At 36.8% G+C, this 14,856-nt stretch overlaps 1 protein-coding gene across 3 annotated transcripts in view; it reads right to left on the bottom strand.

Moving 5' to 3' along the window:
- Positions 1–1,585: 1,585 nt before the first annotated feature.
- Positions 1,586–14,856, bottom strand: part of LOC148355469 (LIM/homeobox protein Lhx8) — a 15,217-nt gene continuing 1,946 nt past the window's right edge. For 2 of the 3 annotated variants that reach the window (XM_088349164.1, XM_088349166.1), the window contains exons 2-7: positions 12,466–12,591; positions 11,101–11,222; positions 4,437–4,657; positions 2,868–2,971; positions 2,552–2,647; positions 1,586–2,217 (exon numbers count right to left, since the gene is read on the bottom strand). In XM_088349164.1, the coding sequence (XP_088205290.1) occupies positions 1,990–2,217; positions 2,552–2,647; positions 2,868–2,971; positions 4,437–4,657; positions 11,101–11,222; positions 12,466–12,591 (897 nt within the window). In that variant the 3' untranslated portion in view covers positions 1,586–1,989. The remainder of the gene's footprint in view (positions 2,218–2,551; positions 2,648–2,867; positions 2,972–4,436; positions 4,658–11,100; positions 11,223–12,465; positions 12,592–14,856) is intronic. The other variant, XM_088349165.1, reaches the window with a different exon arrangement.

Raw genomic sequence — 14,856 nt, 5'->3', positions numbered from 1 at the left:
GTATGATTTCCCTTGGGATGGTGTTTTTTTAAAACATTTTATTTTGTAAAAAATGCAGAAGACCCTTTTCGACTCAGGAGAAATCCTACCTTAAATAGAAACAGTGCTTTACCGCCATCTGGTGGCTCAATTAAGAGTTTTGGAATTCCTTCAAATTTGAATACAAACCGTATTTTCTGGATTATAAGGCACCCCCAAAAACCACAAAACGGCCAGAAATTTTAAAACTGCGCCTTTTAACCCGGTGTGCCCTACCACAAAATGGGGTGGATAAGCTGCATACAGTCATTATACGTGTGTGGGGGGGGTTACCATACAATATTTTACGGTATTAGTGTAATGACTCGACCCGGGTTTGATTCCTGTTGCATACAATCAATGTTCCCTGTAATTTTCCAGGGGTCTGAGCGTTCACACAAAGTCGGTGAGCCACGCTTGAAACAACAGTGAGCAACAGCAATCCCAAGTGTGGCAACTAAATCATTATCAAACATGTCCAAAACTTGACATCACGTTACATTTTGCTGAGTTTCCGGCAATGCAAAATTATTTTTCACTTTTAAATGAATTGACTCATGTATGATTGCAAATGTTGCAGGGCCTACAAACGTCATATGTTTTTACAATTCTTTCACAAGATTTCCATTTCTTTTATTCCTGGTATCTTTTGTCGCATAATACTAACATTTTTGGGGACTTATTTGGTCGGTTGCACGATACAGAACTGTATTTAATTACATTTTTAGTGGAAGTACAATGTTGGCAACAAGATTCACTTGATATAATTGGAAATTATTTGAATGCAACACAAACCTTTTCCTCTTTTTCCCTGTTTTTTCTCCTCTTTTTAAATTCCTTTAAAAAAAATCTTACTGTGTTTATTTTTTCCCAGCTGTTACTTGCTTTTTTGTTCTCTATTTCCTTTTTCCTTTTAATTGTTTCTTTTTCTTTTTTTCTGTCTTTTTTTCAGAATTTTTCCTGCTCTTTTTTCTCTTTTTCTCTCCTTTTTTTTCTCAGCTTTTCACTCGTTTTTCATTTTTTCATTTTTTCATTTCTTTTTTGTTCTATTGCTCCCCCCCCCTTCCTTTAAGTCATTTTGTGCATAATTGTAGATAATATTTGCCCATATAGGGATGAAATAAGCAAAAACAATCTGAAGAGCCGTTTGGGACCAGAAAGAGCCGGTACTTTTTAGTGAGCCGAGCCGAAGAAGCCGGTCCTCGAAAAACTCTATTAACTTTACTCAACTTCGTTCTACTTCGACTTTAACTTCAAAACACTGCATTTACAACACAGCATCAGGGGAGCCCGTGTATTTTTACCTTCATGCACTGCAACCTTGACTTAATTCGCTTCTTGAACCAGCTCAGTAGCCTAGATGGTAGTGTGCCCGCTTTGAGACTGGGAGGTCGCTGGTTCGCGCCTCGGCCGAGACATACCTAATTGGTATAATGGCGGCGCCCTCTGTTGGCTGCGGCTGCATCGGCTCGCTACAACGGGTCAGGTGTATCGACATTTCGTTCTGTGTACATTGTTACAAAGAATGACAATACAAAGGAAATTATTATTATTATTATTATTCTTAATTAGCAATTTCGAGCCCTGATTTTTGTGAGCTAGCTAGATTTTCTTGTGTGCGGAAAAGCTCTGGGTAGTGCGCAATTGCACACACACGCAGCTTAGAGGGAACATTGCATACAATGTTTGTGACTGAGGTCAGTGGTGTGAATATATACCATAAGTGTAAAAAATACAGTAGCTCTTACTGTAGTATTAATTACACGTGCCTCTTAGTCAAGTGCGTCTTATGTATGAAAAATATATGACAATATACTATTTTTTGGGGGTGTGCCTTTTAATCCGAGGCACCTTATAGTGCAGAAAATACGGTAACTGTTGGAGTCATTTCACATTAGACACATTGATTTGAGCAATTTTTTATGCACTACTAGAGGGAGTTAGCACTCTTTAAGAATCTCCAGTAGCCTGTCACTCGTAGAGCAGCTCATAAAAAGCGTGGTGCTCATTGTCGATAAAAGAGTGCAACACCGAAAGCATTGACCCTTCCGGGCCACCGTACGCCGAGTATTGCAGCTCTTCGGGAGTGGGGGTGGGCGGAGCCAGCCGCGCGGGCTGCAGGGAAGTCAGGGTGGTGCCCGACGTGTGGTTGGGGCTCACGTGCTTCTTGTGGCGCGCTCGGCAGTTCTGGAACCAAACCTGGGCAAGACCAATGCCATTCCATGATCATTTAAAATCACTTATCGTGTTGTTGTTGTTGTTTTCATTATACAGTGATTATAAAGTCTTGGACAGGAACCGGCTGGTAACCGGCTTCCTTAAGCCACAACATTATTGACGCACAGGCAGAAACAGGCAGATAACAGGCTCCAGCCCCCCGCGACCCTAATGAGGATAAGCGTTACGGCTAATGAGATGAGATGAGATGAGATGAAAAAAGGTTTCACCTTCACGGATTTTTTCGATTACTGGTCATTTTTGGAAGGCGACCTCGCAAAAAACAAGGGATTACTGTATTTACTGAATGCCTAACCTGTATGACTCTCCGGCTGAGGCCCGTCTGTTCTGCCAGTTTCTGCAGCGTTTGAGCATCCGGGTTGTTGTCTTGAGCGAACTGTGCCTGCATCACCTGTTTTCACAAAAAAATAAAAAAAAATATAAACAAGTAAGCAAATTATGACAATATGCATTTATTTAGGATTTACATACTGTATGTAATGTTAAGAAAATCCTGGAAAGGATACTGTTTTATATAGTTACGCTACCGTTTTTATCATTAATGTCAATTTTTATTAAGAGGAAAGCTAGATTCAATTTTCTTATTTTCATTTTATATTTATTTATTTTACCTGCAACTGGTCGGCTGTGAAACTGGTCCTTGCTCTCTTGGAAGGTTTAGGTTGGTTAAGTTCTTGTTGGGTAGGCACTGCACCGTCCATATTTACACTGCTGCCTTAAATTGGCATACAACAGAAAAATTAGTCTCATTAAAAAAGAAAATTACAAAAATAAAGGAGAGCACATATTATCATGGCTCCTTTATTGTGTTGTTATTGTGTGCAGGCAATTTTGAATCGATGTGTTCGAACTATCCAAATGTTTTTGGCACCTATCTATCTTTTTTTTCCTTTCAAGATAAAGGCTCTGATTTCACATCTGCCCCTATTAAAATTGTACATTATGAGTAGTACTGCTGTGTACAATCAAATCAAATAAAGTACAGTAGAATAAAGACGAATTGTTTGTTATGTAGATAGGTAAAACTGATTTTAAGACAGAGAAACTACTTTAAAACTTGTCAAAATGAATGTTAATAAAATATTTATCTAACTTTGTAGTTCCATGCAGTGAATCAGCCACAACAGGACAACCTAGTGGTACAGGCCAACACCCGGAGTACCTTAAAGGGACCATGTGTATTATTTAGCTCTTCCTACTGAAAAAAAACACAATACAGTGGAACCTCGGTTTTCGAACGCCTCTCAGTTCGAACAAATCAGAGTCCGACCAAAAATTTCGAGAAATTCTTGCTTCGCTGTTCGGTCAAAAAATCGCCGGTAATGCGTGAGTGCGTACGCTAGGGTGTGATGCTGAGCGGCGTACGGGTGGAGATCGCTCTTTTCGTGAACAACTGTTATCGCGTGCGGACGTGCTTCATTTTGCTTTCGCTTTTAATATAGGTGTAGGAAGTGTTTTAGCCCCTAATTATGCCTCCAAAAAAGTCAGCAAAGTTGCTAAAAGTGAAAAAAGAAAAGTAGTCCGTACAACTATTGCATTTAAGAAAGAAATAATAGCAAAATATGAAGGAGGTGTGCGAGTGTCTGATCTTTTCTGCGCCTTCTGCTGACCACCACAAGGGTAAGAAATCCTATTCATAATTATTTTCTTTATCCTTTTTTTTTATTTTTACACGTTCATGTTAGCGTAATTTTTCATACGGAAGATTACGATAACGCGAACGTACGATTAGCCCGGGTTAGCTTTATGTTTACGTTAAACATTCAAGGTATACATTCAGGATGTTGGAACGGAGCCCCCTTTCCAATGAACCGCTCACCACTTGTTGTGGAGACCCGGGTGCTAAATGACTTGTAAACGACCTGATTTTTTTATTTTTACACGTTCATGTTAGTGTAATCTTTCGTACGGAAGATTACGATAACGCGAACGTACGATTAGCCCGGGTTAGCTTAATGTTTACGTTAAACATTCAAGGTAAACATTCAGGGTGTTGGAACGGATTAAAACCATTTACATTATCTTTAATGGGAAAAATGATTTCGGTGATCGAACAAATCGGTTTTCGAACAGGGTTCTGGAACGGATTATGGTCGAGAACCGAGGTTCCACTGTATATGAAATGGTTATCACCTTTAGTTCGACACAGTTGTTAAGAAAGTACAATGTTGTGAGGTCACCTTTGTCGGCTGCCCTCTTGATCTTGTCCAGCATGCAGTCGTAGTGGACCCGGCAAAGCACCTTGTCCTCTACCAGTGCGAACTCCTCCCCGGTAGAGAGTTGCCTCTTGCAGGAGAAGCATGCGAAACAGGCCAGGTGGTAGACGTTGCCTTTGGCTCGCCGCACCCAATCGCTGGCGTTGATGTGCCGGCCGCAGCAAGCGCACCACGTGCCGAACCTTCTGCGACACCCGTGCACCCCAATTAACAATTATTGATCAAGGTCACCATAGATCCATTTAGCGCAGAGGGCCACTATCCATCTGGCCCACCACCAGGGTTGGGTAGGGTTACTTTTTCAATTACTTTTGGATTACTCCAATAGCAAATATGCTAATAAAAGACAAAAGAAACTAAATATGAATAAAATGATGACTCACAAAACGTGGTAAGCTTTCTCACCTGGCTTTGATCTCTTTGATCTCCGGCAAAACCAACATCAAATGCGACAGAAACAAAATGAAAATCAATCCAAACAGCTTGCCAACATCATTTTTGCCGTTCCATGTATTCCGTTACTCCCAGAGCCTGCAGAAAATTGAGTCATTTTATTCATATTTAGTTTCTTTTGTCTTTTATTAGCATATTTGGTATAGGAGTAATCCAAAAGTAATTGAAAGTAATCAAGTTAAAGTAACCCTACCCAACCCTGCCCACCACACAAAAATGGTAAAAAAAAATATCATGATAACCTATACACTACCATTCAAAGGTTTAAGGTCACCCAGACAATTTTGGGTTTCTATGAAAAAGTACCCCGTTTGAATCCCTTCCTTTTGTCTGCCAGTCACAAATATGGCTTTTTCTTTGCCACCCTGCTTTGAAAGCCTGCATTTCGGGGTAGCCTCTTCACTGTAGATGTTAACTCTATTGTTAATGGGTACTTTTTACTGAAGCTGCTACTTGAAGATCTGTAGGGTGTCTATTTCTCAAACTAGAGACTCTAATTTACTTGTCATCTTTCCACTTCTCTTTCTATTCTGATTAGAGCCTGTTTATACTGTTCTCCGAAGGGAGTACTGCACACCATTGTAGGAGATCTTCAGTTTCTTGGCAATATCTCGCTTGGAATAGCCTTCATTTCTTCAGTCAAGTCAAGTCATGTTTATTTGTGACGCCCTTAAGCTCAAAGAGTCTCAAAGGGCTGCACAGACCACAGATTATCGCAAACCACAGACTAACAACTTTAGACTGTCGAGTTTCACAAGAATGTTCATTTTTTTCTGGCCATTCTGAAAGTTTAACCACACCCACAAATGTGATGCTCCATATTCTTGACTGGCCCAAAGGAAGATGAGTTTTATAGCTTCTCTATCTCAGCTCTGCTGGCATCGTTGCACGAGAGTTTTCTAATCATCCATTAGCCTTTTAACGCAATTAGCAAATACAGAGTACTATTAGCAGGGTTGGGTAGGGTTACTTTAACTTGATTACTTTTGGATTACTCCAATACCAAATATGCTAATAAAAGACAAAATAAACTAAATGTGAATACAATTTCTAAATTTTGTGCAGGCTTGGGGAGTAATGGAACGCATGGAACGGCAAAAATGATGTTGGCAAGCTGTTTGGATTTTTTTTCATTTTGTTTCTGTCGCATTTTAGGTTAGTTTTGCCGGAGATCAAAGAGATCAAAGCCAGGAGAGAAAGCTTACCACGTGTTGTGAGTCATAATTTTAATAATAATAATAATCCAAAAGTAATTGAAAGTAATCAAGTTAAAGTAACCCTACCCAACCCTGACTATTAGAAGACTGTAGTGCTCGTTGCAGAAAATGGCCTTATACACATCTATGTTGATATTGCATTAAAATGAGTCATTTGCAGCGGAAATAGTTGATTACCATGTTAACAATTTAACGGGTGTATTTCTGATTAGTTATTGTTATTGTTATTTTATCATATTGTTATTTTTGTTAATTTTCTTATAGTTGTTATTGTTATTTTCATTGGGAAAAATTGTGATTTTCATCAAAAAATAGGGACATTATTGTGCGATTGCAAACTTTTGAACAATAATGTATAACGGTAAAAAAGAACTACTAATCCCCCCAAAAATGTTTTGGTTCCACTGTTGTACCCAGTATCCATTATTGAATTAGCAATTAAAAAATATACAGGTATTTGCGCTGAAGCATTAATGTGTACTGCGCTCAAAACCAATGTTTTAATGAATTGCTACATTGTTTGTAATTGCTATTTTCTTTGCCATGTACTTGATTTGTTTATTACATTATTGTTACATTGTACGCAAGAAAAAACAAAAACATGACCTGATTGCATTTTATTACATACAATGTTATCAATTTTATTGTTTAAATACATATTATTTTGCTTCATTTCTAAGTGTTTCAACCCAATTTGATGAAATTAATCAAAATGAATCATGTTTAAAGAAATACAGGTATCCTTTGCTTTGTGGCAGTTTACTTATCACAGTTTTTCTACCATGCAGATTTTCATTGTGTATTCTGTTCTGCATTCTGATTGGCTAAACAGAGGAAGATACTTTCTGTAGCCAACAAAGTTGGTCTTCTAGACCCGCTTAACTTGCTCTGGAGCCACATGCTGGTCTTTGGCGCTTCCTCGTGGCTCCATGGTGCTTTAATTTGACAGTACAGAAGTTATTTATATGGAAAAAAATTGTTTAGAGAGTACAGTACTTTTATTTGTCAAACAAATACCTGTAATTTGGGTTTGTTCTTGAGTAATAGAAAAATGATCAAATAAATCAATAAATAAAGGTTTCAACTTTGCAGGTTTCAACTGTTGCGGTAGTTTCTGGAACGCAAACACACAAAAAAACAAGGGATTCTTGAATGAAATGAAATTTAACATGTACCCTTCTTTCCGGACTATAAGTCCAGTTTTTTCATAGTTTGGCTGGGGGTGCGACCTACACTCTGGTGAGACTTACATATGAAATTATCAACATATCATTGAGTTTTTAATCTGTATTACCAATACTGTGTATCACTTCACAAGTTATTTTTACACCAAACCGCAAGAGGGCGCTCTAGGCCTGTGTTTGAATTTAAAGCGAAAAGAGGAAGCTGGTGCATCGTCTACCGCCGAGACCTAGCAGGAGTTGTTTACCGGTAAAAGTGATCCAGAAGATGAAAATTTAAATGGATTTAATGATTTGGAGGAAAGCTGAGGGTTTGGTAAGCAAGTTTTTTATGATTAAGTTATCTGAATAACTCTTAATATGTTACATCATTACTGTCAAGCGTGTCTAATATATGCAAGTACGTGTAGCATTAGTATACTGTGTTCTCCTTTTTATTTCATTTTTTTTAATTGCCTTTCTATATGGCATGTATGTTTTTGGTGTTGGATTTTATCAAATGAATTTCCCCCAAAAATGCGACTTATTCTCCAAGTGTGACTTCTACGTGTTTTTTTTTTCATAATTATGTATTTTTGGACTGGTGTGAGTTATACTCCAGAGAGACTAGTAGTCTGGGAAAAACGGTACGTATAAATAAATGCACGTACTGTGAGAATATATATATATATATATATATATAAATAAATATATATATTCATACATTAAATGCAAATGAGAAAAAAATTGTGGTCTTTTTCTCCATGTATCTGAGGTATCGGGACTGTCGATACAAAGAACGCCGATTAATCAATTATTCTTTTCATAATGGCCTGGCCCTCTACAATTTTTTTTTTTTCAAAACATAGCAAATCAAGCAACATAATACTTGACTCTTTAAATACAATAGTTATTACAGTGCACGTATATATATCCTCTATTTTTAAAAAAGAAGTTCAAGAATAATTGTAAAATGAGAAAAATAATGTTTCACCAGGCAAATTAGGTGACAAAATTACTTAAAAATTAAAAATCAAATTAGCACACTGAAGACTATATTTCTCATTAAACATATTTGTATATATTACTTTGTATTGATTTAAATATTTTATTGTTTTTATATGAATCAGCACATATAGTAAAAAAAATGTGGTTAAAAAATCAGAAGCAGTACATTTAAAAGAATATAGTGGATACAATCTTTTTGAATATAGTAAAAAAGAAAAAAGGAAAATGAAAAATTCTGTAAACTGTAGAGAATTATGGAAAAATCAAGTATGATTATTAATTATGTTAAAAACCCAAAGAGCAAAATTAGAAAAATAATATTCAGCTGACAAATTATTTGACAACATTTCCTGCAAACAGAGCAAGGAATCATTACACTTACAGGGAGTGCAGAATTATTAGGCAAGTTGTATTTTTGAGGATTAATTTTATTATTGAACAACAACCATGTTCCTAATGAACCCAAAAGTCTCATTAATATCAAAGCTGAATATTTTGGAAGTTGGAGTGGGGCTTTTTTAGTTTTAGCTATTTTAGGAGGATATCTGTGTGTGCAGGTGACTATTACTGTGCATAATTATTAGGCAACTTAACAAAAAACAAATGTATACCCATTTCAATTATTTATTTTCATCAGGGAAACCAATATAACAGCTCAACATTCACAAATATACATTTCTGACATTCAAAAACAAAACAAAAACAAATCAGTGACCAATATAGCCACCTTTCTTTGCAAGGACACTCAAAAGCCTGCCATCCATGGATTCTGTCAGTGCTTTGATCTGTTCACGATCAACATTGCGTGCAGCAGCAACTACAGCCTCCCAGACACTGTTCAGAGAGGTGTACTGTTTTCCCTCCTTGTAAATCTCACATTTGATGAGGGACCACAGGTTCTCTATGGGGTTCAGATCAGGTGAACAAGGAGGCCATGTCATTAGTTTTTCTTCTTTTAGACCCTTTCTTGCCAGCCACGCTGTGGAGTACTTGGATGCGTGTGATGGAGCGTTGTCCTGCATGAAAATCATGTTTTTCTTGAAGGATGCGGACTTCTTCCTGTACCACTGCTTGAAGAAGGTGTCTTCCAGAAACTGGCAGTAGGACTGGGAGTTGAGCTTGAGTCCATCCTCAACCCGAAAAGGCCCCACAAGCTCATCTTTGATGATACCAGCCCATACCAGTACCCCACCTCCACCTTGCTGGCGTCTGAGGCGGACTGGAGCTCTCTGCCCTTTACCGATGCAGCCACGGGCCCATCCATCTGGCCCATCAAGACTCACTCTCATTTCATCAGTCCATAAAACCTTAGAAAAATCCGTCTTGAGATTTTTCTTGGCCCAGTCTTGACGTTTCAGCTTGTGTGTCTTGTTCAGTGGTGGTCGTTTTTCAGCCTTTCTTACCTTGGCCATGTCTCTGAGTATTGCACACCTTGTGCTTTTGGGCACTCCAGTGATGTTGCAGCTCTGAAATATGGCAAAACTGGTGGCAGTGGCATCTTGGCAGTTGTACGCTTGACTTTTCTCAGTTCACGGGCAGTTATTTTGCGCCTTGGTTTTTCTACACGCTTCTTGCGACCCTGTTGACTATTTTGAATGTAACGCTTGATTGTTCGATGATCACGCTTCAGAAGCTTGGCAATTTTAAGAGTGCTGCATCCCTCTGCAAGATATCTCACTATTTTTGACTTTTCAGAGCCTGTCAAGTCCCTCTTCTGACCCATTTTGCCAAAGGAAAGGAAGTTGCCTAATAATTATGCACACCTGATATAGGGTGTTGATGTCATTAGACCACACCCCTTCTCATTACAGAGATGCACATCACCTGATATGCTTAATTGGTAGTAGGCTTTCGAGCCTATACAGCTTGGAGTAAGACAACATGCATAAAGAGGATGATGTGGTAAAAATACTCATTTGCCTAATAATTCTGCACTCCCTGTATTCTTATTTTTTGTATTAGCTTTTTTTTAGGTGTTTCATTTTTTCATCTTAAAAATCAAATAAAGTAAAACAAATAAAACTGTAGATAAAAAATCCAAAGGACTATATTTGAAAATGTGACAAATAAGCTTTAATTATGATATCCACTCAAACAAAGAAAAATCATATGAAAAATAATTTATAAATTGACAACAAATATCTGACAACAGAATAAGACATGTTTTATCAAATTGTTTTTTTTTCTAAGTTTTTTTTTGTAGTATGCTATGATTACTGCTTCTAAAACTGAAAACGATAGCATCAGAAGTTAAAAAAAATATTAAAATCATTATTTAAGGTAAAATATGGGTAAAAGTAAAACTAAATAGTAGTAATAATAATATTTGGCAGCAATGCTGCATCTCAAACAAATATAATTTGGACAAAATAATAAAAAAACAAATGAATATATAAGTCAATAAAAAGTAAACACACAAACACATACACATAGTTAAATATAAAATAAAAAGTACAAATGAAAAATAAAAAGTAAAAAAAAAAAAAAAATTAATTAGAAAAAAAATGTAAATTAAAAAAAATCAAATAAATTCAGAAAAAGTAAAAACAAATATCCCAAAAATAAAAAAAATAAAAATGAATAAATAGAAATAAAAAGAAATTGCTCAAACCGTAATTTAAGTGGTGCCCCTAAAAAAGTCTACACACCCTCATTCAAATGATGAGGATATAAGAACGTAAGCCATAAAATGTCAAGACCTTTTTACAAAATCTCTTGAAGGCCAAGCAGTCCAAAAAAATAACATCAAGTGATTGCAGAAGTGTAAGAATATTTCACGAGGGGGTTTACCTAAAGTAATCCATCTTGCAGAAGACCTCCTTGTCCTTAATGTAGCAACTGCTGTGGCCTCCTAGCGCCACCTGGCACACGCTGCAGCAAAGGCAACGCACGTGCCAGGACAAGTCGCTCACCTTTGGGCACAAACATGCACTCAACGAAGACGATTGTTCATTTCTTTTCCAGCCATTAGGGGCACAAATACCGTATTTTCCGCACTATAAGGCGCACCGGGCTATAGGGCGCACCCCCAAAAAAAAGTTTTTGGTCCTATATTTTCCATACATAAGGCGCACCGGATTATAAGGCGCTACAATGGGAACGTCGACTAAACAGTCAGATAGTTCAGTCAAACTTATTACCCCCTTAACATTCCGAAAGCTTGCAAAGAAGCAAATACGTGTCTCAGACATGTACGGAAACAGTGTCTGTACGATGTCACCAATCACTCAAATGCATCGTTCCAAATATCATTCGGAAGGTTAAAGTCTTGGGATTCAAGAAATGCCAAACATTTCTTAGTTTCCATTTTATTTTTTGCTGGCAGCCGTGTGGACAGCAAAGTAAGAATTTTATTGTGCAGAGAAACGGGGTTCTTTACTGTGCATATGACAATAAACACTTTGAATTGAATTTAGTTTAAAAATAGACTCATCACAGAAACATCAAAATCGTTCTAAAACAAGATACCGGGAAAATGTAAAGCCGCATAGCTCACCTAAGTTCTCTTGCAGCCATCACGTTCAATAATGATACGTAACCGTGGTCTTCTTACAACCGTGAGTGTAGTCAATCCAGGAGAGTAAAATATTTACAAATACAGAATAGTAAAACATGTTTTCTCTATGCCGTAGTGCAACCCAACGTGTGATTCACATTTATCTTTTTCGGCCAATTGCAGGCTTTGTTTCGCCCCTTTAGCCTATGCGAGCCTGTAAATGATAAAAAGGATCCGCCCCCTTTACCTCCGAATAACTTTAGCCAATAGCGACTGATTCAAATGATGATTGACACATTGGTTAGGAAATGAAACGCCGGTATATAAATCCCAGCATACACCGCGGACTACTTCGCCTTCAGGGGAAAATCTAGTCGGCGGCTGCTTGCCTTAGTTGCAAGACTTTGCGACTTAATATTGATCCATATATAAGGCGCACTGTATTATAAGGCGCATGGTCAGCTTTTGAAAAAAATAAAGGCTTTTAGGTGTGCCTTATAGTGCGGAAAATACGGTACTTGTCCAAACCACAAACACAAAAGTTGCAATGAAAATGCAAAGGAAAACTTCTGTACGGACAAGACAAGGTTTTGTCTCACACTTAAGCGCATCCTCTTCGATGAAGAGCGCCAACACAGTGCAGAAAAAATTCCCCATACCTTCAATAAATATTTATCGACGATTTCCTGATTGCATCTGGCACACACGCAAGCGCTTGAGGCGGGAGGAGGCTCAGTCGACATCTTCTGCAGGCTGCTGCCCACCTCGCCATCCGCCACCTCCGCCTGCAGCACAAAAACAAGAGCACATTACATTCAAGCGTTTTTCTTCTTTTTATAAACACGCACGCGCAAATCTTCTCACGATAAGAAAGTTGCATGTCATTTTTATTGTCATATTTGAAATGTGCCAGGTAGAATGTTCACACAGAATGAAAATGAGTAGGAACATAAACTTGATACATTTAATAGGAACATAAGCACTCTTTACCTCTACCTTATTTTAATTCATTGATTTTATTATGTTTTATCTGTGGTTTTAATGCATTTTAAAAACCACATTTTACATTTTCAATGTCTATTATTGTGTGTTTTTAACCGGTCTGCCATTTCTGTAAAGCACTTTCAATTGCCTTGTGTATGAATTGTGCTATACAAATAAACTTATATATTTTTTATGACAATAGATTGAACAAATTTAAACAACGTTTCTGTGAATTTCGCCCGAGATCTCATTCCAAAGTAAATTGAATGCTGTTCTTTAGAGAATATGGACGGTTTTGGTCTCTTTTGAAAGGTAACACTCGGAGGTTGCGTCACTGCAAGTGCTAGTTATATTGAGTTATCTGAGTTGAAACACACAGAAATTGAAGTTTTTTTGTTGCTTTTTGTGTCTTTCTCTCTGTCTTTTTACCTTCTTTTGCTTGCTCTTCCTTTTCTCATTTTTCTCTCTTTTCTCTCTCTCCCCCTCTCTCTCCCTCTTTCTCTCTCTTGCTTTCCCCTTCTCTCTTTCTACCCTTTTTTCTTTTGCTCCTTCTCTTTTCTCTCCTTCGTTCTTTCTCTCTATATATTTTTCTTTGGATTTAATTCTGTCTCTCTCTTTCTTTCCCCCTCTCTCACTATTTCTCTACTTATCTCTTTTGTTTCTCTCACTCTGACACTCTCTATCTCTCTCCCTTTCGCTCTTTCTTTGTCCACCTTCTCTACTTTTCTCTCCCTCTCTTTCTCTTATTTCTCTCTCTCTTGTTTTCTTTCTCTCTAATCAACTAGTCTGGCCCCTGAGAGAATGATTGTTCTATTGTGTGGCCCCCAAGAGAATGATTCTTCTATCGTGTGGCCCCCGAGTTAAAATGAGTTTGACACCATGGGTTAAACAATTAAGATAGATAGATAGATAGATAGATAGATAGATAGATAGATAGATAGATAGATAGATAGATAGATAGATAGATAGATAGATAGATAGATAGATAGATAGATAGATAGATAGATAGATAGATAGATAGATAGATAGATAGATAGATAGATAGATAGATAGATAGATAGATAGATAGATAGATAGATAGATAGATAGATAGATAGATATTTTATTCATCCCCGTATTTCCATTAACATCTCTAGTGATTAAAAAAACGTAATTTATGCAAATGACTATTGTTTTTTGTTTAATTCAATGCACACGTCAATTTTCTGGTCATTGAATCTAAATTGAAATTACAATTACAATAAAAAATGAATTTGTTTTTTTTTTGTCAATTATAACAATGTAGTTAACATTCTTTAGAGTGAGATAAGGTATGGCACTCCAAGATCAATATATAATAAATACTTAAAAGAGGAAAGAGGGGGAAAAAAAGAATGGCAGGCAAAAATATTTAATAGGTAGTACTTGGAGACTGGCCTAATTTTTAACTGCACCATAACAGTAGTGCAATTAAAAATCGTGCAATAATATAAAGCAGCATTTTTTTTAAATAACTCAAAAAATAAAATATGAACAATTAGCCAGAATAAATAGGCGAACAGATGCCTCAACTGTGAATGATAAAATTATGGCAAATTCTAGTGACCTACTGTATTAGCATCTTCATTTGCATACAAAAGATCATTTTGCAATGTATGAATATATATGAAAATGTATCGAATGACTTAAAAATGTCTGCAATTTCCAAGTGGAACAAAATCAAGTCAAAATGATTGAAATTGCCAAAACACGTTATTTGAAGATTATTTTACATGCGGGATATCATTGGTTAATATACTTTATATAGTAATCTATTTTACGCCAGGCAAGTACATCCTATACTTGACATTTTCTTTAAATTACACATTTTTAAGTTGACTTTAGTTTTAATTTCTTCAAAGGTTGATTTCTTTTTTTCATTTTGGAGACATTTTCCTTCACTTTAATTAAGTAGAAAGTTACACTTTTATCAAACACAGGGACATAATTTGTAAAAATTGAATTGACGACCGTTTTAACCAGAATTCTGCAAATTGATTGCAAGAAATGCTATTTTATTTTAGGATCATTTTAAAGGTGGAACCAGT

The sequence above is a fragment of the Urocampus carinirostris genome, chromosome 12 (assembly GCF_059441175.1).
Source record: "Urocampus carinirostris isolate Australia breed hairy pipefish chromosome 12, RoL_Ucar_1.0, whole genome shotgun sequence".
NCBI lineage: Eukaryota > Metazoa > Chordata > Actinopteri > Syngnathiformes > Syngnathidae > Urocampus > Urocampus carinirostris.
Note: the sequence above shows the minus strand (reverse complement) of the source record. Positions and strands in the feature narration are given on the sequence as shown.